Raw genomic sequence first — 27797 nt, 5'->3', positions numbered from 1 at the left:
GACTTTTTACCTTCAAATGAGCCTTATGCACACAGTGATGCGAATAGTTAGCAGAAGCGGCTTCTGCTGACTAAAATGACATGCAGCATGCCTATGTTCTCTATGCGGCTGCGGGTGTATCTGCATGTGAAATGCTACACTACAGTGTCAGCGACTGTAACGTGGCATGCAGATACACCCGCAGCCTCACACAGAACATAGGCATGCTGCACATCATTTTAATCAGCAGAAGCTGCTTGTGCTAACTATTCACATCACTGTGTGCATAAGGCTCATTTGAAGGTAAAAAGTCTCATGAAAGACATTCAGCGCTACCGAGTCACGCCACGGCATGGCGCGATTAGAAGGGCTGTTTAACGTGCAAGGAGGCTAAATGTATGAGGACACATCTGTAGGTCTTTGTAGTTCTTGTAGTGATCCTGAATCTAGCAGTGAGTCGGGGGAAATCGGGACAAATTCCAGGTCATTTAACCCTGATGGATGTGGCTGTTCTCCTTACACTTATTACCAGAGTCATGGGGTTCACTTTCCAGGGTTCTGGATCATCGGCAGGGAGGCACAGCGTTTATACTGCATAGTAAGATTTCATTATTAATGAATGGAAACAGAAGGACAGGTATCTACTTTCATTTTTAGAGCATTAACTGCATGTTATCTTTAACCACTATTCCACTAGAAGTTAGAGGCCCAGAGATCCTATGTGCAATAAAAAAGGAAAGCTGTTTTAAGGAAACGTCATTTTTCCTCAGTAACAGTCCTCAAGTCTGATGTGGTCCAGAATTTGCAGCACGGCAGTAGAACAAGGCATTTTCCTGTCTCACCAATACTTGAGGAAAGGCAGTACTTTTAGTAGTATGGTGGTAGCACGGCTAAGCAACCTTTTCATCCCTTCAGGGGTAGCGACAGTAAGCCGGCGAGGTAAAAGGCTCTCGCAATTACTTTTTATAGCTCATCCTCCAGGTGGTCCTGTGATGCTTGTATTTCAAAATACCTTGGTTTGCATAATTATCAGTAAATATGGGTGTAAAATTGTCACTGGATTATATGTTTCCCAGTAAAACAAATGTTTCTTGTTCCTTCACCACATAGAGGCACCATCTTCAATTCCAAGTTTTTCCTGGTAGAATAGTCAGTGGGGTTTGCAAACTGTTCTCGATTTGTGGCAACTCAATCAATTGATTCACGCAAGGCATTACCTCAGGGTATCGGTATGGTATTCTCCATGCTGTAGAGAACTAAGACTGACTTACCTCCCATAGATCAACTTCTCTTGACCACATCATCAGACTTACAAAGGTCACAAGAGATCCCTCGGCTGGTGGCCAGATCCAAGGTTGAAGGATCTTGTAGTGCCCCCAGTTTCAGCTTAATTGGTTGGGCTTTCAACTGCTTGCAGAATAAGTACAGGGCACATGACTACAGAACGACAGACTGCTGCATGCAAATATACGGAGATGACATCAATGTATTCAGCTCTACTAAGATACTACCACCTCAGAATCTTTTCAGACCATTGGGCCAAAGTTGCTTTCCTAAACTGGGAAGGTGGCACAAGATGCAGGACCATGATGTCTGATATATCGACAGTTATTTTGTCGGCTCATTGCAGGCAGGTACAATCATATAGGCAAAGTTCAGATTTTCTCAAATAGACCTTATGGTGACAACTTGAAACACCAAGGTAACTTGGGTCTATTCCCATCACAGAGACTCAAGGTATAGATTCAATGTCATGGAATTATTACCTGGGTTATGTGTACCATCCCTTCCCTCTTGTTTCCCACCCGCTACTGATAATTTAGGATAGAAGCAGTTACCGTCACAGCGATTTTGACCCTATCATCCATAATTTGCAGTAACTTGAGGAATGCTTCTGTACAGACGAGGTCTCTGCCAAATCTTTCAGATCTTCTGCACCAGGGATTCCTCACCCAACCCCAAATGCTATGACGGCGTGGAACTTGAACAGTTGTTGCTGAGATGCGAGGGAATATAAGATGGATAATAAGATGGATGTGCTTCTTCCAGCTCACAGATAAAATCCTTCCTCTGTTTTCTACAGGATTTGGGAGAGAATCCTTCTGTGACTCAAACCTTAAACTGGGTGACCCTGATTCTGCTACCATTCCGCTGGTTCTTGATTTTCCTCAGTATACATTTGACAAGGGCCTTATTCTCACTACCATGAAAGTTCAGGTGTTCTACGCTTAGTGTTGCGCTCACCAACCTGGCATCCAATCACTTTATTTTTTCTTTTTATTTCTTTTTCAAGCAGTTAATAAAATTAGACCTCGTATCAAGTTTTTGGTGGCACCCTCTGCTTTTAAGGTGGTCCTGAATACTCTAATTTCTACTTCAGGGTCCATAGGGTATCCACAGAATACCTTGGGTATAGGTGTGACGTCAGTCGCAGGGCACCAAAGAGTTAAGCTTTCAGCCTTCCAGGATGCACTAGGTCCCCCTCCTATACCCCGCCCCCGAGCCAAGGCACCTCAGTTTAGTTTGGTGCCCGGCCGGAGTCGGGTGCACCTGTTGGAGTGGGGGCTAGAAGAGCCCCTGAAGCTTTTTCTTCATGCAGCGGTGGCTGCACATCTGGATGAACAGCATGGACAGTCAGTCCTGACGTCCATGCTGTCTTCCCTACACCCCGCCGGTACCAGAACGCCGGTACTGATCCGGGGATGCTGGTGGGCATCTGGGGTCACAGCTAGCGGTGACCCCAGATGTTCCGGACCATGGCCGGATTCAAGGGGGACAGAGGTAAGCAGCGGGGTCCCGCGGTGGGTCCCCGCTGATCACATGGTCCTAAGTCCCCAGGCAGGGGGCTCCCTGGGGACTGGCTGCAGCGTGGAGCCAGGCGACCAACCTGCGCTTCCACTACCCCCTGGGACAGCGGACCGCAGCAGAGCGGTAGCGCTGCGGCGTCCCAGGGCTTAAATGCATGCCAGGGGAGCGCGCCTTCCCTGTCTCACAGCCGGCGCCTCCCCCGCTGCACACAGCCCTCTCTGCACTATGCTGACTGGCCCTGTGTCAGCGCTCCTCCCCCAGGCTAGCCTTCTCTCTGCTCCTCGGCGGCCATCTTTTCAGAAGCATGGTGAACGCTGCTGGAAGCCTGCATTGGAAGCATCGTGGTCTGGGTCCCCGCGCATACCTCTCCTCCGCTGTGGTCAGGTCTGTGTATGCAGCGCTGTGTCCTACCAGGCCCTGTGTCTGTGTAGTTGAGTGATCAGCGCTGTTAGTGCAGGAATTGATTTTCTTTGCATTGTATGTGACTGTGCTAGCGCTGCTGCCTGTAACTTTTCTTCTCAAGACTGTCAGCTTTATTACTGTCCCTGTTCTTTCTGCTAAGCCCTTGCGGTGCGGTGCTGCAGGGTGGTCTCTCGCCTATTTAATATATAATTGGTGAGAGGGGTCACATACGTGGTGCCATCATGTCTGAAAGTGATTTTCCCCTCCGGCTACAGTGTACCACGTGTAAAGTACTGTTAGCGGAGGGGGAGGGTAGCGCGGAGGGCCTTTGCCGGCAGTGTTTGTCCATGGCGCGGCCTCTTACGGTTACAGCACCGGTACAGGAGCCGCCCTGGGCTTGTTTCGCTCAGGCGCTAACAGCTTTAGTGGGCCAGTTAGCTCCGCAGCCCGCGTTTACTCCGATGGGTTTGTCCCAGCAGTCTGTGGTGTCGTCACCCATGCAGGGTTTCCCACAACAATTGGTGGTACCCCACAGTCTCCCTATTTCCCCGCTCCCGGTTTCTCAGGAGCCAGCGTGGGTTAACTCCCTGACGAGTTCTGTACAGCACTTGTCGGATGTGTTGCAAGGGAAGTCTGTGATGCGGCCTCATAAACGGCCGGTGGCGTCTCTGTCCGCTCCTTATGAGGATGACGAAGGGACGTCTGATGATGGGGAGATTCTGGATCCTTACGATCAGGAACCTCTCCATACTAAGGACGCTGATGCTAAGTCCAAAGTATATATTCCTGGACTTATTTGGGCGGTCCGCACAGCCTTGGTGATTGAGGACGAAGTTCCCCCAGCGGCTAAGTCTAAGTATGCCTTTTTCAAAGACGTGAAGGGCGATGCCACAGTCTTTCCTCTTTCGGGTCAGTTGGTGGACCATTTAGAGGAGGCGTGGAAACAGCCTGGCAAAAGATACCAGCCGCAGCGACGCCTGGCGGTGGCTTATCCGTTCGTGGATAATTATTTTGCTAAGTGGGAATCCCCTCCACAGGTGGATTCTCACGTGACCCGTCTTGTCCTTAGTGCCACATTGCCGATGCCATCCATGTCCTCCCTTAAGGATGCTACGGACCGCAAGGTGGAAATCTGCCTGAAGTCCGCTTATTCCCTTGCGGGGGGGGCAGCACGGCCGGCTATGGCCATTTGCTGGGTTGCCAGAGCGATGGAGCGCTGGGCGGATTCATTAGAGGCTTCTTTTGATTCCGACTGTCCGGCCGAACAGGCGGAGTTGATTGGCAATCTCCGTGATTCGGCCACCTACATCAACGAGGCGGCTCTAGACATTAGTACTCTGGTGTCTAGAATTTCTTCAGCAGCGGTAGCTGCTCGTCGCACCTTGTGGCTGCGATCCTGGAAGGCGGACGCAGATTCCAAGAAGGGTCTGCAAGCCTTGCCGTTTACCGGAGAAGTTCTCTTCGGTCCGGATCTGGATAAGATTGTGGCCACGCTGGCGGCAGCCAAATCGGCTTGTCTCCCGTCGGCCGCTGCTCCTTCTGGTTCTGGACCATCGTCCTTTCGGTCATCTAGGGCCCAGGGCAGGCCCAAACCAGTCGTTTCCTCGTCAGGCTGGCCCTAGGAAATCGGTCAAGCCCCGGAAGCAGGCATGGAGTACCAGACGTCCGGCCCCCAAGCCAGATGACAAGCCTGCAGCCTGACGGTCCGGGCCTCCCTTTGGGGGATCCCAGGGTGGGAGGCCGCCTGCTGCAGTTCGCCCAGTGTTGGTCGGTCACTACGACAGACACTTGGGTTCTGGAGGTGGTCTCCCACGGGTACGCCCTCTCCTTCCGGCACAGACCCCCGGCTCGATTCTTCACCACGGGTCTACCATCAGACCGGCACAAGGCTACGGAGCTGCGGAAGGTATTGCACACTATGCTCCAGGCTGGAGTTATAGTGCCTGTTCCATTCTCCCAGAGGGGCCAGGGTTTCTATTCAAATCTTTTTTTTGGTACAGAAACCCAATGGGTCGTATCGTCCGATTCTCAACCTCAAAGCACTCAACAAGTCTTTGCGGGTACCGAAGTTTCGGATGGAGACCCTACGGTCCATCATTCTGGCGCTGGAACCTGGGGACTACATGGTGTCATTGGATATACAGGACGCTTACCTGCATGTCCCTATTCTTTTGCGCCATCAACAGTTCCTCAGGTTTGCAATCCGCAGCGACCACTTCCAGTTTCGGGCGTTACCTTTTGGCCTGGCGACAGCACCGCGTGTTTTCACCAAGGTGATGGCGGTCATGGCGGCTTCTCTGCAGCTGCAGGGAATCCGCATGTTGCCGTACTTGGACGACCTGTTATTGGTGGCGGGATCTCCAGAGCTCCTGTTACGCCACTTGGACCTGACCATTGCCCTGCTGCAACGGCACGGCTGGCTAATCAACTGGCAGAAGTCCACTCTAATCCCGTCTCGGAGGATTCTGCATCTTGGAGCCTTATTGGACTCGGGACAGCAAAAGATCTTCGTGACGGAGGAAAAGATCTCTGCTTTACAGTCAAGGTTGCGCAGTTGTCTGCACAGCCACCGGGTGTCTCTACACTCGGCGATGAGGTTACCGGGCTCCATGGTGTCGGTGTTCGACATGGTGGAATGTGCCCAGTTTCACTCCAGACCTCTGCAGAACCTGATCCTGTCAAAGTGGAACGGGCTGCCTCAGTCTCTGAAGTCCCAGATGATTGTGTTCACCCCGGAGGTTCGCCTGTCCCTTGCTTGGTGGTTACAAACGACCCACCTCAGCGAGGGACGTCCGTTCTGGGTTCCAAATTGGGTCCTGTTGACAACGGACGCCAGTCTTCGGGGCTGGGGAGCAGTTTCGGGTCCACATCTGTTCCAGGGTAGGTGGACGCCGACAGAAGCGGAGCTTCCAATCAATATCTTGGAACTCTGTGCGGTCTTCAATGCTCTCCAGCAGGCACATCGGTTTCTCCAGGGTCACCCGGTACAGGTCCAGTCGGACAACGCTACCACCGTGGCCTACATAAACAGGCAAGGAGGAACCCGAAGCCGGGCGGCTCTCGTAGAGGTGTCTCGGATCCTGGTTTGGGCGGAGCGCAATCTTCCGGCCATATCAGCGGTCTTCATCCCGGGAGTGCTCAATTGGGAGGCGGACTTTCTAAGTCGCCAGGACGTTCATCCGGGGGAATGGTCCCTGCACCCGGACGTTTTTCAACTACTGGTGGACAGATGGGGTCTTCCAGAGATCGACCTCATGGCGTCCCGGCACAACAACAAGTTGCCGGTGTACGGGTCTCGCACAAGAGACGAAGAGGCGTCTCTGGTGGATGCTCTGTCCGTCTGGTGGACGTTCCGGTTCGCATACCTGTTCCCTCCGGTCTCCCTTCTTCCATGGGTAATCCGGAAATTCAAACAGGAAGGAGGACGCTCCTGTTGATAGCTCCCGCGTGGCCCAGACGGCACTGGTTCTCAGACCTTCAGGGTCTGTCCGTGGACAGTCCTCTGCGGTTGCCGCTACGACCGGACCTCCTGTCTCAGGGTCCTTGTCGTCACCCGGGCCTGACTCGGCTGTCTTTGACGGCGTGGCTGTTGAGACGGCCATGCTGAGGTCCCGGGGGTTTTCCAGCTCTGTGGTGCGTACCATGTTGCGAGCTCGGAAACCGTCTTCCACGAGGATATACCATCGCGTGTGGCATACGTTCTTCCAGTGGTGTCGACCGAGAGGTTATGCACCGCGGGAGTTTCGTCTGTCTCGGATTCTCGCCTTCCTGCAAGCGGGACTAGATCATGGGCTTCGCCTTGCTTCTTTGAAGGTACAGGTTGCGGCCCTGTCTGTCTGGTTTCACCGTAGGATTGCTACAATCCCGGATGTGCGCACCTTTATGCAAGGTGTTGTCCGCTTTCAGCCGCCCTTTGTTCCACCTGTGGCGCCTTGGGATTTGGCTGTGGTCCTGAGGGCTCTCCAAGGACCGCCGTTTGAACCACTGGGATCAGTGGATCTTAAATGGCTAACAGCTAAGACTGTTTTCCTTCTGGCTATTGCTTCGGCCAGACGTGTTTCTGAGTTAGGGGCTCTTTCTTGTAGACCCCCTTTCTTGGTTTTTCATGGGAACAGGGCAGTACTCCGCACTCGGCCCGAGTTTCTTCCCAAAGTTGTTTCCCAGTTTCATGTTAACGAGGAAATCGTTGTTCCGGCCTTTAACTCACCGGGTCTTTCTGTAGGTGAGGCCTCTTTGGATGTTGTGCGGGCCTTAAGGACTTATGTTGACCGCACCTCTTCGTTTAGGAAGTCGGACGCTTTGTTTGTCCTCTATGGCTTCCGTAAAAAGGGTTGGCCTGCTTCAAAGCAAACTTTGGCAGCCTGGATCCGTATGGCTATTTCTGAAGCTTATCTTCATGAAGGCCTACCGGTTCCTCCTTCTCTGAAGACTCATTCCACTAGGTCTGTGGGTCCTTCGTGGGCAGCTCGACGTGGTGCCTCTGCAGTCCAGATCTGCAAGGCTGCTACGTGGTCCTCTGTCCATACCTTCGTGAGGTATTACAGGTTTGACACCTTCGCCTCTCAGGATGCTTCCTTCGGGCGGCGGATTCTCCTTTCTGCACCGGAGCGTCCCCACCCTTGAAGGATACTGCTTTGGGACATCCCCAAGGTATCCTGTGGATACCCTATGGACCCTGAAGTAGAAAATATGAGATATGGTAAGAACTTACCCTTGTTATCTCTATTTCTACGAAGTCCATAGGGTTCCACAGGACTCCCGCCCTGTCGCACCTGTGCTGCAGATGGGCTTTGCTCTGGTCACCGGTTTTCCGTCTCCCTCTGGTGAGAATGTGATTCTTGTATGTGTCCAGATCTTTGTTCTCTCTCTTCCTTCTCCTCCTCCGGCCTATGGCTTGGTAACTAACTGAGGTGCCTTGGCTCGGGGGCGGAGTATAGGAGGGGGACCTAGTGCATCCTGGGAGGCTGAAAGCTTAACTCTTTGGTGCCCTGCGACTGACGTCACACCTATACCCAAGGTATCCTGTGGAACCCTATGGACTTCGTAGAAATAGAGATAACAAGGGTAAGTTCTTACCATATCTCATATTATCTAGTCCCTTTTACCCTTTACAAAGCAAATCAGCAAAACATGTGTGGGGGTGTTCAGCCTGAATTAAATATGCAATATTGAGGCTAGGACTTGGTGCAGATAGCTAACTTACTCAATTTAATGGCTATCTATAGGGCTTTAATATAAATTTGGGGTTACTGGAGCGACTTGCGAGAATGTAGATTAATTTAAGCTCATCACCTTTGGACCCACATAATAGTAATTCTGATATAGTTGCTGCCACGGGCTGTGTTGTGAAGCTGAATGTACAATTACAGCTTAGGCACAGGGACGGACATCGGAGAAATATATGTGGTTACTATGAAATGTGTGAAGAGCTGAATGAAAATGAGCTGTGGCTTCTTGCTAATGAAAGGCTTCCTTGGCCAGTGTTCCCCAAATTAAGTCCTCAGGACACTCTAAAGCTGCATACACATTTACCAATTGTCGGCCCGATGTGTCCTGCCTAACGTCACAACTGGGTGGGCATTTACATGTGCGCAACCTCCCCACCCTGTGGTGCACAGCCAATGTGATAGGTCTGTGAACGACATATCGCTGGTGCACACACGCCGACGCACCCACGATTTATCGGCCAGTGTGTACCAAGCTTAACAGTGCATGTTTTCCATATCTCCTTGCTGTATCAAATATTTATTACTTGCTGAAACACTGTTTAAAGAACCAATATGTGGTTCTAATTATTTCACTTGTGTTTCTTTGGCGGGAATTCAGTTTTCTCACGCCTGTATCTTCAGTCTAAAGTGATCGGGAGCTATTCAGTTGTTTTGGGTTCTCATCACTATGAGCCGAAATCCATCCAAAGTCAGGCTTTTGGGTGCCTTAACTGCAGCGGGCACGACTTTTGGGCGCCTTAACTGTCACTTTGCACGAGAGAGGACTTTTTATGCGACTAATCACATGCATTTTGGGCACAAGAGTGCGGCTTGTCGTGCAAACAATTGAATAGCTCGCTTCACTTTAGACAGGAGCTACGGGTGCCCAAAAACAATTGAAGCACTCTCTTTGAGGGGACCTGGCACCAGCACTGCTAGGGTGACCGTAGGACTGGATTTGGGAAACACTGAGACTGTGTGAGGAAGCGAGAGTAACCTATAACCACAACACTTCTTAAACACTGGACTCCTACAGGTTTATTACTATATATTAAAGCACACCGATCAAAGTCTAATTAATAAATAGGAGTATGTGCAATATAACTTACCGCCATGAATGGAGAAAATACGCTTGACTAGAACCACATATCTCGGTAGTCTGAGAATGCGTATATAAATCGCTAACAAATAATGGGTTTAATGTGACCTGAACCTGTATATGCAGCAGTTTGTGTGGGAGGGGACAGGCCCGGACCAGCTGCCGAGGAGGTAGCGCACGCTTATTTGTAATATTTTTCAGGGAGGTGCTTTGATCATGCCTCATGGATTTGTCCACGCCCCCTTCAAGTACACGGGCCCCACCGCTGTTTCACCAGCACTGTGGTGGCTCTCACTTAAGGTGTTTCTGGTATCAAATGTGTCTGCCCGTTGAGTGGGAGAATTACATGGATTATGATACAAGGGACATTATTTGGATATTTATTTGGATATAAAATTTTCCCTCAAACTAATCCTACTTACAGTAGTTTCCTCTATCAATTAGGAAATCCTCTTTCCATGTCTCTTCCCACATCTAACGAACGACAGAGAAGAACAATTACATACCTCGGATCTCATCAGGGCAATTTCTAATTCTCTCCAGGAGGAAAGAATGCAGAAAGAGGGATGACTTTTTTTGTCTTTCCTGTAGAATCTTGTCACAGAGATGAATCCTCCAAACATACGATAACAAGATTCATCAGGGATGCCATTGCTCAAGCTTACTAGGGGAATGGACGTGAGGTGCTTTAAGTTCTGATGGCTCACACTACAAGGGCTGTTGTCTCTTTCTTTTAGGACCGTTTGGGATGGTTCTCAGACCCCAGGGGAAGGAGGAGTCACATCATAGGACAAGTGGAGGCGTTGCCCATATCAACCAATTACATTCTAACTATCATTTATCTAGTACTTTCTACTTCAGGGTCCATAGGGTATCCACAGGATACCTTGGGGTATAGGTGTGACGTCAGTCGCAGGGCACCAAAGAGTTAAGCTTTCAGCCTCCCAGGATGCACTAGGTCCCCCTCCTATACCCCGCCCCCAGGCCAAGGCACCTCAGTTTAGTTTGGTGCCCGGCCGGAGTCGGGTGCACCTGTTGGAGTGGGGGCTAGAAGAGCCCCTGAAGCTTTTTCTTCATGCAGCTGTGGCTGCACATCTGGATGAACAGCATGGACAGTCAGTCCTGACGTCCATGCTGTCTTCCCTACACCCCGCCGGTACCAGAACGCCGGTACTGATCCGGGGATGCTGGTGGGCGTCTGGGGTCACAGCTAGCGGTGACCCCAGATGCTCCGGACCATGGCCGGATTCAAGGGGGACAGAGGTAAGCAGCGGGGTCCCGCGGTGGGTCCCCGCTGATCACATGGTCCTAAGTCCCCAGGCAGGGGGCTCCCTGGGGACTGGCTGCAGCGTGGAGCCAGGCGACCAACCTGCGCTTCCACTACCCCCTGGGACAGCGGACCGCAGCAGAGCGGTAGCGCTGCGGCGTCCCAGGGGTTAAATGCATGCCAGGGGAGCGCGCCTTCCGTCTCACAGCCGGCGCCTCCCCCGCTGCACACAGCCCTCTCTGCACTGTGCTGACTGGTCCTGTGTCAGCGCTCCTCCCCCAGGCCAGCTTCTCTCTGCTCCTCGGCGGCCATCTTCTCTGCAACGCATGGTGAACGCTGCTGGAAGTCTGGAAGGAAGCATCGTGGTCTGGGTCCCCCCGCATACCTCTCCTCCGCTGTGGCTCAGGTCTGTGTATGCAGCGCTGTGTCCTACCAGGCCCTGTGTCTGTGTAGTTGAGTGATCAGCGCTGTTAGTGCAGGAATTGTTATTTCTCTGCATTGTATGTGACTGTGCTAGCGCTGCCTGTAACTATTCTTCACTAAACTGTCAGCTTTATTACTGTCCCTGTTCTTTCTGCTAAAGCCCTTGCGGTGCGGTGCTGCAGGGTGGTCTCTCGCCTATTTAATACTTAATTGGTGAGAGAGGTCACATACGTGGTGCCATCATGTCTGAAAGTGATTTTCCCCTCCGGCTACAGTGTACCACGTGCAAAGTACCGTTAGCGGAGGGGGAGGGTAGCGCGGAGGGCCTTTGCCGGCAGTGTTGTCCATGGCGCGGCCTATTACGGTTACAGCACCGGTACAGGAGCCGCCCTGGGCTTGTTTCGCTCAGGCGTTAACAGCTTTAGTGGGCCAGTTAGCTCCGCAGCCCGCGTTTACTCCGATGGGTTTGTCCCAGCAGTCTGTGGTGTCGTCACCCATGCAGGGGTTCCCACGACAATTGGTGGTACCCCACAGTCTCCCTATTTCCCCGCTCCCGGGTTCTCAGGAGCCAGCGTGGGTTAACTCCCTGACGAGTTCTTTACAGCACTTGTCGGATGTATTGCAAGGGGAGTCTGTGATGCGGCCTCATAAAAGGCCGGTGGCGTCTCTGTCCGCTCCTTATGAGGATGACGAAGGGACGTCTGATGATGGGGAGATTCTGGATCCTTACGATCAGGAACCTTTCCATACTAAGGACGCTGATGCTAAGTCCAAAGTATATATTCCTGGACTTATTCGGGCGGTCCGCACAGCCTTGGTGATTGAGGACGAAGTTCCCCCAGCGGCTAAATCTAAGTATGCCTTTTTCAAAGATGTGAAGGGCGATGCCACAGTCTTTCCTCTTTAGGGTCAGTTGGTGGACCATTTAGAGGAGGCGTGGAAACAACCTGGCAAAAGATACCAGCCGCAGAGACGCCTGGCGGTGGCTTATCCGTTCGCGGATAATTATTTTGCTAAGTGTGAATCCCCTCCACAGGTGGATTCTCACGTGACCCGTCTTGTCCGTAGTGCCACATTGCCGATGCCATCCATGTCCTCCCTTAAGGATGCTACGGACCGCAAGGTAGAAATCTGCCTGAAGTCCGCTTATTCCCTTGCAGGGGGGGCAGCACGGCCGGCTATGGCCATTTGCTGGGTTGCCAGAGCGATGGAGCGCTGGGCGGATTCATTAGAGGCTTCTTTTGAATCCGACTGTCCGGCCGAACAAGCGGAGTTGATTGGCAATCTCCGTGATTCGGCCACCTACATCAACGAGGCGGCTCTAGACATTAGTACTCTGGTGTCTAGAATTTCTTCAGCAGCGGTAGCTGCTCGTCGCACCTTGTGGCTGCGATCCTGGAAGGCGGACGCAGATCCAAGAAAGGTCTGGAAGCGTTGCCGTTTACCGGAGAAGTTCTCTTCGGTCCGGATCTGGATAAGATTGTGGCCACGCTGGCGGCAGCCAAATCTGCTTGTCTCCCGTCGGCCGCTGCTCCTTCTGGTTCTGGACCATCGTCCTTTCGGTCATCTAGGGCCCAGGGCAGGCCCAAACCACAGTCGTTTCCTCGACAGGCTGGCCCTAAGAAATCGGTCAAGCCCCGGAAACAGGCATGGAGTACCAGACGTCCGGCCCCCAAGCCAGATGACAAGCCTGCGGCCTGACGGTCCGGGTCTCCCCTTGGGGGATCCCAGGGTGGGAGGCCGCCTGCTGCAGTTCTCCCGGTGTTGGTCGTTCACTACGACAGACACTTGGGTTCTGGAGGTGGTCTTTCACGGGTACGCCCTCTCCTTCCGGCACAGACCCCCGGCTCGATTCTTCACCACGGGTCTACCATCAGACCGGAACAAGGCTACGGAGCTGCGGAAGGTATTGCACACTATGCTCCAGGCTGGAGTTATAGTGCCTGTTCCATTCTCCCAGAGGGGCCAGGGTTTCTATTCAAATCTATTTTTGGTACAGAAACCCAATGGGTCATATCGTCCGATTCTCAACCTCAAAGCACTCAACAAGTCTTTGCGGGTCCCGAAGTTTCGGATGGAGACCCTACGGTCCATCATTCTGGCGCTGGAACCTGGGGACTACATGGTGTCATTGGACATACAGGACGCTATGGCGGTCATGGCGGCTTCTCTGCGGCTGCAAGGAGTCCGCATGTTGCCGTACTTGGACGACCTGTTATTGGTGGCAGGATCTCCAGAGCTCCTGTTACACCACTTGGACCTGACCATTGCACTGCTGCAACGGCACGGCTGGCTAATTAACTGGCAGAAGTCCACTCTAATCCCGTCTCGGAGGATTCTGCATCTTGGAGCCTTATTGGACTCGGGACAGCAAAGGATCTTCGTGACGGAGGACAAGATCTCTGCTTTACAGTCAAGGGTGCGCAGTTGTCTGCACAGCCGCCGGGTGTCCTTACACTCGGCGATGAGGTTACTGGGCTCCATGGTGTCGGTGTTCGACATGGTGGAATACGCCCAGTTTCACTCTAGACCTCTGCAGCACCTGATCCTGTCCAAGTGGAACGGGCTGCCTCAGTCTCTGAAGTTCCAGACGATTGTGCTCACCCCGGAGGTTCGCCTGTCCCTTGCGTGGTGGTTAAAGATGACCCACCTCAACAAGGGACGTCCGTTCTGGGTTCCAAATTGGGTCCTGTTGACAACGGACGCCAGTCTTCGGGGCTGGGGAGCAGTTTCGGGTCCACACTTGTTCCAGGGCAGGTGGACACCGACAGAAGCGGAGCTTCCAATAAATATCTTGGAACTCCGTGCGGTCTTCAATGCTCTCCTGCAGGCACAGCGGTTTCTCCAGGGTCACCCGGTGCAGGTCCAGTCGGACAATGCTACCACCGTGGCCTACATAAACAGGCAAGGAGGAACTCGCAGTCGGGCGGCTCTCGTAGAGGTCTCTCGGATCCTGGTTTGGGCGGAGCGCAATCTTCCGGCCATATCAGCGGTCTTCATCCCGGGAGTGCTAAATTGGGAGGCGGACTTTCTAAGTCGCCAGGACGTTCATCCAGGGGAATGGTCCCTGCACCCGGACGTTTTTCAACTACTGGTGGACAGGTGGGGTCTTCCAGAAATCGACCTCATGGCGTCCCGGCACAACAACAAGTTGCCGGTGTACGGGTCTCGCACAAGAGACGAAGGGGCGTCTCTGGTGGATGCTCTGTCCGTCCGGTGGACGTTCAGGTTCGCATACCTGTTCCCTCCGGTCTCCCTTCTTCCACGGGTAATCCGGAAATTCAAACAGGAAGGAGGGACGCTCCTGTTGATAGCTCCCGCGTGGCCCAGACGGCACTGGTTCTCAGACCTTCAGGGTCTGTCCGTGGACAGTCCTCTGCGGTTGCCGCTACGACCGGACCTTCTGTCTCAGGGTCCTTGTCTTCACCCGGACCTGACTCGGCTGTCTTTGGCGGCGTGGCTGTTGAGACGGCCATGCTGAGGTCCTGGGGGTTTGCCAGCTCTGTGGTGTGTACCATGTTACGAGCTCGGAAACCGTCTTCCGCGAGGATATACCATCGCATGTGGCATACGTTCTTCCAGTGGTGTCGACCGAGAGGTTATGCACCGCGGGAGTTTCGTCTGTCTCGGATTCTCGCCTTCCTGCAAGCGGGACTAGATCATGGGCTTCGCCTTGCTTCTTTGAAGGTACAGGTTTCGGCCCTATCTGTCTGGTTTCACCGTAGGATTGCTACAATCCCGGATGTGCGCACCTTTATGCAAGGTGTTCTCCGTATTCAGCCGCCCTTTGTTCCACCTGTGGCGCCTTGGGATTTGGCTGTGGTCCTGAGGACTCTCCAAGGACCGCCGTTTGAACCACTGGGCTCAGTGGATATTAAATGGCTAACAGCTAAGACTGTTTTCCTTCTGGCCGTTGCTTCAGCCAGACGTGTTTCTGAGTTAGGGGCTCTTTCTTGTAGACCCCCTTTCTTGGTTTTTTCATGGGAACAGGGCAGTGCTCCGCACTCGGCCCGAGTTTCTCCCCAAAGTTGTTTCCCAGTTTCAGGTTAACGAGGAAATAGTTGTTCCGGCCTTTAACTCACCGGGTCTTTCCGTGGGTGAGGCCTCTTTGGATGTTGTGCGGGCCTTAAGGACTTATGTGGACCGCACTTCTTTGTTTAGGAAGTCGGACGCTTTGTTGTCCTCTATGGCTTCTGTAAAAAGGGTTGGCCTGCTTCAAAGCAAACTTTGGCAGCCTGGATCCGTATGGCTATTTCTGAAGCTTATCTTCATGAAGGCCTACCGGTCCCTCCTTCTCTGAAGGCTCATTCCACTAGGTCTGTGGGTCCTTCGTGGGCAGCTTGACGTGGTGCCTCGGCAGTTCAGATCTGCAAGGCTGCTACGTGGTCTTCTGTCCATACCTTCGTGAGGTATTACAGGTTTGACACCTTCGCCTCTCAGGATGCTTCCTTCGGGTGGCGGATTCTCCTTTCTGCACAGGAGCGTCCCCACCCTTAAAGGATACTGCTTTGGGACATCCCCAAGGTATCCTGTGGATACCCTATGGACCCTGAAGTAGAAAATATGAGATATGGTAAGAACTTACCCTTGTTATCTCTATTTCTACGAAGTCCATAGGGTTCCACAGGACTCCCGCCCTGTCGCACCTGTGCTGCAGATGGGCTTTGCTCTGGTCACCGGTTTTCCGTCTCCCTCTGGTGAGAATGTGATTCTTGTATGTGTCCAGATCTTTGTTCTCTCTCTTCCTTCTCCTCCTCCGGCCTATGGCTTGGTAACTAACTGAGGTGCCTTGGCCTGGGGGCGGGGTATAGGAGGGGGACCTAGTGCATCCTGGGAGGCTGAAAGCTTAACTCTTTGGTGCCCTGCGACTGACGTCACACCTATACCCCAAGGTATCCTGTGGAACCCTATGGACTTCGTAGAAATAGAGATAACAAGGGTAAGTTCTTACCATATCTCATATTTTCTATAAAATAGCTTGAACCTAATTGGTTGGTATGAGCAGCACCACAGCTTGTTCTCTTTAGAAAATTTGATACATCAACCCTATTTTACTTGGAGTGGTCTTTCTTTTTTCTGTCTCTACTCAGCTACTTATGCATGTAACAGTGATGTGTAAAGAGAGATGTTTATTAATGGGAGATTAATGTTTTGTTTGGTTGGCATAGCCTTGTACCGTTGAATTTAAAAGATTCTGGCAGCAAAGTGCTGAATTGTTCACTGTCCGATGCACATTTTTGTGTTTTTTTTTTTAATTGACTATTATTAATTTGGTTTCTTTGTGTCTAGTACTCATATTTAAGCTTCACTATTGCCTCCATTATTGTTTGTTTGCAATTTAGCATATTGCTGTACAGCTACCACATTTACCTGCCTTACACACTTTGTCGAGGTGAAATTCTCATATATAGTTAGAGGAAGCCACCATTTTGTGGACAGTGGGCCGTACACATGTTATCCTAAATAGTTCACTGAGGTCACTACTTCAGAGGTTCCCAAATGCGGTCCTCAAGGCTCCCCAACAGTTCAGGTTTTAGAGATATCCTTGGTTAAGCACAGGTGACTTAAATAGTACCTCAGTCAATTTGATTTAACCACCTGGGCTCAACCATGGATATCTCTAAAACCTGACCTGTTGGGGAGCCTTGAGGACCGTGTTTGGGAACCTCTGCACTAATTCCTTGCAATGTTACATGTTGCTATTCTGATGAGTAGTATAAAGACTACAAAATGGCTGCTTCCAAATGACAGGTCCCTTTTAAATTTATAGCTATTACCTCGCGAATGTAACTTGGAGCTCATGAATATTGGTCAGTGCATAAGTGAAGTCACTGCTTCCTAAACTTATACAGCTTCACAGAGGACGGGTACTGAGGCTCGGCCATCTGTGTATTAGTGATGACACATCGGTGTATTTGGGGCAATTCAATTGCAAAATTATTGTTCTATATTGATGGCTAAAGTACTATTTAGGAAGCTATAATTCCGGAGCAGTTGCATTACTAACAGCTTAATGAAAGTTATTAATACATTCAAATGATTTAATTGCTGTACTTTGTGAACTGGAATGATTTTCTATATGTAATTTGAGGATTACTAGGGGGTATCTAATTGCCTCGCCTGGGGCTATCCAGTTAGCCCCGAAGCCAGCACTTATCAGGGATTTTGTTTCACCTGCCTAAGAGGGTGGTTTTTCTCCCGATCGCGGCAGAGAAAATACATGGTCCGCGACTTTTCGTGGATCCTTTGTATTTTCGTTAGAAGAACAGAAAATTTTCCGCCGTAATAAACTGGGTTTAATTGGATAGCACGATAAAAAAATCGGTGAAAATGACCCGAACATCGGTGAAAAAGCCCCCCGTTTTTTACGGGCCTAAATTTTTCAGAGCTAATTGGATGCCTCCATAAATTTGTATACTTTGATACAGGTCTCCATTAATAATTTTACTAGTCCAGTCTTCCCATTTTTTGTAGTTTTCAGCACATAAATGCAGATATCCTTTTGACTGCTGCTAGTTTTTAATTAATTTGTAGTTCTTTATCCTTCTATCACATAGACTGCCAAAGCTGCAAGTCCATTATGTTATTAGTTCTCAGCCCATTATGTTATTAGTTCTCAGCCCAAACAACCTGTAGTTTTTGTAGTGATAGGCCCTTCTTCAATTAGGAGCGCAAAGTCCAGTAACAGACTTTTCGCCGACATTGGAGGTTTTGGGTGCGAAAAGGTATCGCGTTTGTCCCCGTATTCAATTCCAAATCTGCGAAAACTAAGTGAGCGAAAAGTGCTTTCATTTTTGGGGAAATCAGCCTGACAAGATGCTGTGACATGGGGGTTCACTATGGGTACCCCCGAATAGCCCTGCTGAAGTTATTTTGGGTCTTTTAAATGGTCTCAGTAGGTGCTGTCACTTTGGAAAAGTGATGAAGAATAGCATTTAGCAGGGTTTTTTTTGGCAAAAATAAGTAGTCCCAGCAAATTTGGGGTACATGAAAATGGGTGCAAGCATGGTTTAAAGTTACGTAAGTGACGCTTTAAAATGCGCAAAAAACGCACCTGCAGTAAACACCTGCAATCAAAAAAACACCTCCCCCATACCTGCAGACACCCCAAAAGTCTATTTTGCTAGTTTTTGCGTTTGTAGCCCCACTTTGTACTTTTTCGCCCCCATTTTCAAAGTCCTTTTTTTTTTTTTTATTATTATTATTTTCTTTGCGTTTTTTGACACAGTTTACCTTTGGGTGACTGTCCAAAGGGTGAAGAGTGGTTTCCGCACCTTTGCACCACAAAACCACTATTCTGCACTTTTTTTCACCGTGTATTCATAGACTAATCTTTTCCGCTGGTTACAAGGCGCATACTTTTCACACCGGCAAAAAGCCTTTGCAATTGAATCGGGCGGAAAGTTTCCGCCTGGTGAAATGACGTCATCGGCGAAACTTTCTCGCTGAAAACTGCTTTTCGACGACAATTGAATACGGGCCTTTGGTGGTTTTAGCTCTTAAGCTTCTATCAACTGTTTTTTTTGTTTTGGGTGCTTTCAAATTGTTTAGGGACAGCGGCTGTGCTCAGCTGTAATAATGAGGAGGCTCCGCTCAGCTTCTCACGACCTGAAAGGCTGCATCCTGCTCTTCTCAACATCTGTGCAAAATAATCTGTGGTATGTCTCTTCTTGGTCCCCTTACCACAACAAACGCTTGTTGGACCAGCAATGTTCTCTAACAATCCTCTGTGACAGATGTCTATATGAGCAGTCTCCCCTCCTCTGTGATGATTGCAATTCTGCATCAACAGATATGATTTTAAGAATAACAATTTTAAAATCTACCTGATTGCATTTTACACAAAACAATCCCTAGAAGCATATTTTAAGCATGAGAATGTTGCGTGTGTGTGTATATATATATTGACAAATAAAGACGGATGGCACTCCGGTATATGGAAATAAATCAGGCCACTAGGTAGTGGTAGTCCACTACCACTACCTAGTGGCCTGATTTATTTCCAGTGCCATCCGTCTTTATTTGTCTATATTTACCTGTATCACATGGATTACGGCAGGAAGGGCACCCGGACCGTTGAATTAATTCTCTGGGCGCCGGACAACACAAGTAAGGTGTATATATATATATATATATATATATATATATATATATATATATAAGCACATATATACATATTCACGCGCATATATACATACATTCCGGCACTCCACTGATCCTAAAGTTCAAATTGCCCTCCTGTAGGTTAATATCATAACATCATTCAAATGCAGATAACAATTAAAGGTCTGTGTGACCGAAAGGTTGGACAAGACATGATACAGTTGTCTGTGTGATTAATCTAAAGGTCTGTGTGACCCAAACTTTGGACATTTATAACGAGAGAGATATATATATATATGTGTGTGTATGTATGTATGTGTGTAATATATATATATATATATATATATATATATATTATATCATTTATTTATTTTATTTACTGTAGGTGCTTGGTAGTAGTTCTTAGGCTGGCTCATTATGGGTCTGACTATAGGTGACTTGGAACTTGACAATGTCCTCTGTTCTAACTACTAGTGAAATGACCAACCAATGACAAGTTGGGAAAAAAAAGTGCAAATTAGTTTTGGATGGTATAAGTGGCACGAAGGATTTGCACGTGCTTGGCATGACTAATCAGTAAATACTGTCAGCTACTTTAAGCCTGATGCCAACAGGTGGGATGGGCAGGCAGTGATTCCTCGGAATTACACTTTCCAAATGTCACGTATTTGTATTGTGGCTGGCGCCAAAAGCTGGAACACCTACGATGATCATCTAATGTTTTGCCACATGAGGGAAATGAAGGCCGTGAGAGCTGATGCACGCTGTGAATAGTAATGAATACTAAAAGTTTTCTATTTGCCTTCTCTTCATTTTAGGAATAAAGTTTGTTTCAGCTTAGTTTGTCATTAAAAACTTGAAGAAAAAAAAACACTTACGCCAAAACTGTGTGTGTATATGTGTGCGTGTATATGTATATATATATATATATATATATATATATATATATAATGTTTCAGAAATATACAAACAGGCGCACCTTAATTTCCACAGTTCTTTGTATATATAGTCAATGTGAAACACACGAAAAAAATCAGTGATTTTGTGTCGGCAAATATAAAAGGGGGCACTATATTCCCACTTCAGTAACCGCAGCTCCTTTCTTCATAAGTCCCGGTGTGATGATTCTGTACAAAATAGAAGTGGGGGTGCCCAATAGTCCATAAACATTTTTTTATTTTTTAAAAACAACAGTGCACATAGCAGATGGCGCTCGTACCTAAAGTATAACTGTGTAGGCTGATTACCACATGATTCAATACAATAACCACCAGGCCATATAACAGCTACTGTCACCTCAGCCGCCGGTCACACTTACCACCCCGCCTTCTGCTGAATGGAAACCACACTGTGCGCTGGTGCCTCAGGCCAAGGTGCTGCGATGGAGCGTCACAGAATGGAGTTACAACACTGCATTCCCCTGGCAGTCCCTGTGGTGATCTGAAGGTCCCAGTGACCTACTTGCAAAAAATGGGAGAATCTGTTCATTCTCTGTTCATTTTGCTGAGAAGCTGTTTATACATAATTAATATTGTAAATGACATTCTCCATTGAATGGTTACTGCCCTGTAGTGTAATAGCGCCCAGTGTGTGAATGGTAATTACAAGTAATGCAGATACTGAGCAGAACCATGTATGATGAATTACATTGTGCATACTATACTGCATAGTTGCCAATCATCCCTAATTTCCAGGACCAATTTCAGGTTTGAGAAACATTGAAATCAGGGATTCACCTGTACAGTGCAATTTCCCTTAAGCTGGGTACACACGGAATGATGTGCTCTATGAGCGATATTGTTCAGTGTTGTCCCCTCACCTGCTGGGCTCAGTGTCGTTCCCGACATTGAGCAGACACCCTGATCGATATCGTTCAGTGACGTCACTGGCCACAGTGCCCGAACATGACGATATAGTCAGGTTGGCCTGCGTGTTCGGGAGATGGCAGACAACGTTTACGATCCGCAGGACCATGCATCGCTAACTATGTTCATGCATACACACAACGATATTGAACCTTATGCACGATAACTATATAGTTATCGTTCACAATATCGTACCGTGTGTACGCACCTTAACTACAGTGTCAATAGTAATTGAAATTCTGCATATTTAGAGGCCTATTTTATTATCATTTATTAAGGTTCCGCCCCCCCCCCCCCCAAAAAAAATAAAATAAATAAATATGTAATTGCATTGCGATTTATTCCATCAGATTTCACAGCACTATTTTTAACAATTTTTGCATGGTGGGAGAGTGCGTCCGAAGGTCTATAGCCAGCTGGGGGGCTGCTTATTGCCCCTGCATATGCTGATGGTACAGCTCATTTCTGACAGAGCCTTGCCTGTGGGAAATTGCGCTACCTGAGTACATGAAGCTTTTCAGAGCTTGATAAATTGGGTGATATTGGCATCCCCATCAGATCTATGGTGATTTTGGTACCTCCATTAACTATGTTAACGTTGAAGAAGTCCGTAAAGATCCTTGATCTTATAATTACCATTTTTATAGCGAAACTGGCTCAATTTTTTTTTTGGGCAGCATAAGGGCTTGGTAAATAGGTCCCTTTTTTTTTTTTTTTTATATTGATATATATTTTTGAGGATATTTCAAAATGCAAACACCCCCATAACCTAACCCAATTCAGTGAACGTGGGAAGTAGCAAATAAGCCATCTGACTCATTCAATGTTTAATCTTCACTTCACTCATCAGGAATATGACTCAGAAAGAATTTTGTAATCTCCCATTCAAAAAAAATGAATAAATACCCATTTAGTTCCTTGCAGCGGTTTCCCTTACACCACTGACTAATTGTACTATGAATTCCATTGTGTAAGTGTAGAAAGCTGTAACCTGGAAAGCACACGGCGCGATTTCCAACTGCATGGAGGAAAATCACTTTGCTCCTGCAATCTGTGTACATGGAATCAGGAGGAAGTAATACATTTATAGTGAGCACAGAGTGGGCGGGCGGAATGAAGACACAGCCTATCAGACATGTTCTATCTTATTCCCTTAGGACAGTTAGAGGTAACTTTCCTTCTCATACTAGTACAATAATAAATAAATCAGGGGTCTCACCAGTGCAAGGGAAGGAACCCCCTATTATACAAGTAGAAGGTGGGTCACCTTTTCAAAGTGGACATTTCCTAAAGTGTAAATGCGCCATAAGCCTTGTCTTCTCCTATCCCTGTAGCCATATCTGCAATAAACAGGGTGTATAGAACACCTGACCCATTTGTCTGTGTTAGAAGATGAATCATCCTTTTGCGGGGCAGCGATGGCTTGTGCCCGACCCCTAGCATGCAGTGTGTGACCAGGTTCAGTTCTCCCCACACCTTGTTATGTCTGTGCAGGCGATGGCTTGTGCCCGACCCCTAGCATGCAGTGTGTGACCGGGTTCAGTTCTCCCCACACCTTGTTATGTCTGTGCAGGCGATGGCTTGTGCCCGACCCCTAGCATGCAGTGTGTGACCAGGTTCAGTTCTCCCCACACCTTGTTATGTCTGTGCAGGCGATGGCTTGTGCCCGACCCCTAGCATGCAGTGTGTGACCAGGTTCAGTTCTCCCCACACCTTGTTATGTCTGTGCAGGCGATGGCTTGTGCCCGACCCCTAGCATGCAGTATGTGACCAGGTTCAGTTCTCCCCACACCTTGTTATGTCTGTGCAGGCGATGGCTTGTGCCCGACCCCTAGCATGCAGTATGTGACCAGGTTCAGTTCTCCCCACACCTTGTTATGTCTGTGCAGGACATTGAGTCATTTTCCTGCAGTTATGTCGTAACGTCATCAGGGAAACTGCAATAATGAAGCAGAGAGATTCCTATTCCTTTCCTAACCTTCACATGCTTACAATGTAATATATAAACACACAGATTAAGATAATGTATGCCACTTGTGGGCAGCAGGGTGGCATAGTGGTTAGCATTGATACCTCACGACTGAGTTCATAAGTTAAATTCCTGTATTTTTAGTCCAAAGTGGGGAGGAAGGAAAACGCTATCCCCTTCTAAAGCAATATTACAGTGTGTCATATGTCTAACTTTATGCTGCTGGTGCGATACAATACGTGTCAGGGAAATTGATACATCTTATACAAAGTGAATACACGTTAACAAGCTCTGATAACCATTGGAAACAATTAGATTAAAATTGTATATACACCAGACCATCTTATTTTGATCCCTAACACTACTCAGTATAGCGCAATCATTCAGTTTATCCAGGGTATATAAGTAGCTTTCTCCTGGCGGCCAGCGGAACCTGCTACTTCGGCACATGGAACCCTCTGCCTTATTAGCTGACCTAACATCCAGCCTGGCAAACGATTTTATACCAGGACAGTTAATTAATTGGTAACTGGAGAATTATATGTGAATGAGGCAATTCCATCTGTATGACTGTAACCTACATGGTTCCAGGAGCACCTACAGTATTAGTTATTAACAGGTTATTATATAACGCTGGCATATTATGCAGTGCTTTACAGAGATTGTTATTCACATTAGTCCCTGCTCCTGTGTGTGACAGTACTGTAAGAAAGCATTGTGCGGCCAATGCTGCCGGTCACTAAGAGATTATATTATAGCTGTGATACACTACAGTAATTGTAAATTACTTTGTTAGGACTTGTTACACAAACTTAGTCACTCTTACATGAAGTAGCAAGTGACCATGTTTTTATATCTTCAGAGATTGTATATAGTGTGGCCAAGACTATTAATATTTTCTCTATTAGTTAATAGGCTATTTAAGTAACCAGTTCATGTAAAATATGCACACATTTATTTGTTTGAAGCATTGTACCAATCCGTGATGCAATCCGCGGAGGCCATTGTCTAGTCCACCATTATCCGGCCGCTTTAAACAGAGAAACTTGTGATTATTAGGAGAAAGACACAAAGCGTCTCTAGCAGAGGCCAGAACAAGCATTTGCTTGTTAGCATTCCCGAGGCTGGATGTGGAGCCGCACAGGCCACGATGAAATCACCTCAGAAGCCCTGGGAAGCCAGCGTTGTATGCCTTATCCTCCATTCCTGTATCTGCGCTGGGAGTGCTTGGTGCCTTAGTGTAGTCCTTTACATTACGCAGATTTAGCCAGGTATCGGCTTGTACTGTGATGCCAAAATGCCTTTGGGTGGTGGAATTGCTTTTTGGTAAAAACTACACCATGGCAATGCTGGCCGTGGAGACCGGCGTTTGCTGGACATGCCTGGACTGTCGTGACTTCTATGAACGCTTAATAGAAGACGGTATCGGTATGTTGCTTTTTTCAACATTTTGTTTGTGGACCAGTATGTAGCGTTCTGTTGATCTTTAGGACCATTTGCAGTGAAATATGGATGGTTGAACCTGGAAGTCTTGTGTGGAAACCACAATTTCTAAATTTGTGACTTAAATAATTCAGGAGAGTGAACTTCATTGCTCAGTGTGTCATTTTCATCAGTGTGGGGTCTTCCTTGTACCAGGGCAGAATCTGAAATGTAATTGGGAGAATGAACGATAACCTCTGAATAGTGTTACTGCGGGCAGCACCAGTTTAGTGGGGTTGCGGTTGTCCTTCATATTGTGTATAGTGCAGTGTTTTGCTTATAACCGCAGCGCTGTTGAAACTATGAGAAAAGTGTAATACATGGAAATGTTTCCTCTCCCTTGCAGATGAGCCCACCAGTCCTAGCATTGAGCATGAGCTGGCAGACATTCCTGCTTGTGCCGTCATCTCTACTTCTGCGGTACCAGAGTTACGCCGACACCTCTCACACGACCACGGTAAGCTTATAAGTGGGCCTTGGGTTTTATTTAGGGATGTGCAGGCTCGGATTAGTTCGGATTTTCCCGCCAAGTTTGGATTTTTCCCGCCAAAAATCGGGTCTCGGAAAGAGGCAAAACGTCATATTTCATGGACCAACATCATTTCTGGACAAAAGTCCATGAAAGATGTTTTTCCATGAAAGATGACGTTTTGCCTCTTTCTGAGACCCAATTTTTGGTGGGAAAAAAAAAAATCAGAATTTGGCGGGAAAATCAGAACTAATCCGAGCCTGCACATTCCTAGTTTTATTAGGTTGTGTTACAGAGCGCTCATTGCAGGGTGTCAAGTAGATAATCAGAAATCGGGCCAATCCGCACGGCTTTATAGCAATCTGGGGCCGAGTTTTCCAAACTCCGCCTTTATAGTCCAGGTTTTTATGGTATCTATTCTTGAGCACAAGTGACTTGACTAGGTACCTCAGTCAATTTGAATTAACCATCTGGACTCAAGCATGGATATCCTTAAAACATGCACTGTATCGGTGTTGTGTGGGAAACTCTGATCTAAAGGGAACATTTTCTTCCCATTTAGTTTTTCAGAATTTAGCAGAGTCAGTATAGTATACATTATATAACACTACATTTATTGTCCTCATTCTGTAGTGCTCCGGCTAATGTTGAACTACAAATCCCAGCATATCACACTAACTTTTCGGACTAACTAGAGCTGCAGGTCACCCACTCTACTACTGTAGTAACAATTCTATATTCATAGCCAACAATAGCAGCACCACCTAGTGGTAAAGCATGAAAATAAAAGTTTTCACATTTATTTATTATTATTATTTTTGTATACTTGTTTATTGAAGCAGAAGATAACAACTAGCAATCATTGACAGTACAATACAGATTAAAGCTTCATAAGAGTAACCATAAACCAGCATCATAACAAGTATAAAGTATTTGGCAGTAATACCTTTTATGCTGTAAGGTATAATTCTAATTGTGTAGAAATAAATCATTACAGCAGTACCATTAAAACAGTTATCTGCATTAGGTATAGATTCAAAACAAAAGTCCCTTTGTTTTAGCTACGTTAGCATTTTTTTGCAGGAGATGGGGCCATTTGTGCATACTAGGGGGTACATTTACTAAAGTGAGAGGTTTTAGAAGTGATGTTGCCCATAGCAACCAATCAGATTCTAGCTATTATCTTCTAGAATGTGCTAGTTAAATGTTAAGTAGAATCTGATTGGTTGCTATGGGCAACATCACTTCTAAAACTGACTTCTAAATATTCTCACTTTAGTAAATTTACCCCAAGGAGTGGTCTGTTTGTACCCTTATACTTGTCAATGAGAGATCAGGAGCAGTTGTGTTGACCTACAATGAGTTGGCATGGAGGCATCTGATAATATGGAACATTATTTAACTTGAAATTCCCATTGCTTGTCCTTATTGTACGCTTGTCTATTACATTATTATTGCAATATGTATGTTCTTGTCTTTTATATGGATAAACCCATAATTTGTACTTGAAAATCTAATTTAAAAAGAAGAAAAAACAGGCTAGCATCCACATATAATTGAAGCCTGTCAGAAAAGATCATGCTGCATGCATTGAATTAATGAGTCTTTTAGCAGACATTGACATTAAGCTATCTAGAAATCTCCTTAAGAACAGGATGCAGCAGTAACAGATGTTATGAACCTGATTGCTAGGCTGCCCGATATCTACCCTCTCAGGCTGCCCATATTAGTGGCTAAAATGAGCAGATCCTGTCGTTGGTGGCAGGCCAAACAGCCGCATCCCATGGCGCTACCTAAGGAGCGGCACAATCTCTATCCAGCTGGTCACACACAGGTCTTAAATTGTGCAGATCTGACCACTGGGGCTCCATTAATACAGTTGGCCAATGCCTGCTCGCGCACACACCACTCACCAGCTGACTGCATTTTTCCCGGTAGTGAATGAAATCCAGATGTAAGTCCATCGTTCTAAGCCATTTTGGTGACCAGTGAAATGCCACACACACTCAGTTATACAACTATAAAATGTATCCACATTTTATATTTTTATTTTGTTTGTGGTTCTGGTAAGTTACATTTGTAACCCGTCCCGCTGGTTCCAAAACTAGATGGCATGGTTCATGTAGTTTGTGAAATAAGTGCATCAATGGATCTTTGTTTTTTCCTTGGTTTGTTTCTTCAGGCTGGTGTTATTTTTAAATCTGCACAGTATCATGTGACTACCAAGGCAACAAGCAGAGAATCTTAGAAACACCCATTTGATTTCTATCTGCAATGTAAAATTCACCTCTTTCCTCCCCATTTAAAATTACATGATGTGCTGAGAGCACTGAGTAGTATGGCTGCCAGTTACACATACACACACAGTCTCCCTTCCAGAGAGAGTTTGAAATGGAGATATTGAGTTGTCTGGGAACAGCTAAGAGAAGGGATGTGTGCTCAGAAATGGTACTCAACTTGCTATTTAAAGAAAAAACAACCTGGGATTGCTGCTTTACAGTTGACAATTATTACTTGAGGTGCTTGCAAACCGTAAAATGCGCCATATTTACTTTCAGATCCAGTCAGGCTCTGCACTCTGGGTGTGGACACTAGAACGGAGAGGTCGAAATCCTGTGATGAGGGACTAGATGACTATAAGGATGATGGAAGGTTGTAAGTTATACTAGACGCCATTGCTACATTATCATACAATGCCACAGTAACCATGCTCTGTTTTAATCT

General features: G+C 47.6%; 1 protein-coding gene across 4 annotated transcripts in view; it reads left to right on the top strand.

Annotated features, from left to right (window-relative positions):
- The window catches only part of ARHGAP21 (Rho GTPase activating protein 21), a 194878-nt gene that overhangs the window by 132621 nt on the left and 34460 nt on the right, over nucleotides 1-27797 (top strand). For 3 of the 4 annotated variants that reach the window (XM_088457850.1, XM_088457847.1, XM_088457848.1), the window contains 2 exons: nucleotides 24951-25061; nucleotides 27632-27728. In XM_088457850.1, coding sequence (XP_088313976.1) covers nucleotides 24951-25061; nucleotides 27632-27728 — 208 coding nt within the window. The remainder of the gene's footprint in view (nucleotides 1-24950; nucleotides 25062-27631; nucleotides 27729-27797) is intronic. The other variant, XM_088457849.1, reaches the window with a different exon arrangement.

Source organism: Taudactylus pleione, unplaced genomic scaffold (genome assembly GCF_031769625.1).
Source record: "Taudactylus pleione unplaced genomic scaffold, aTauple2 ptg000788l, whole genome shotgun sequence".
NCBI lineage: Eukaryota > Metazoa > Chordata > Amphibia > Anura > Myobatrachidae > Taudactylus > Taudactylus pleione.
Note: the sequence above shows the minus strand (reverse complement) of the source record. Positions and strands in the feature narration are given on the sequence as shown.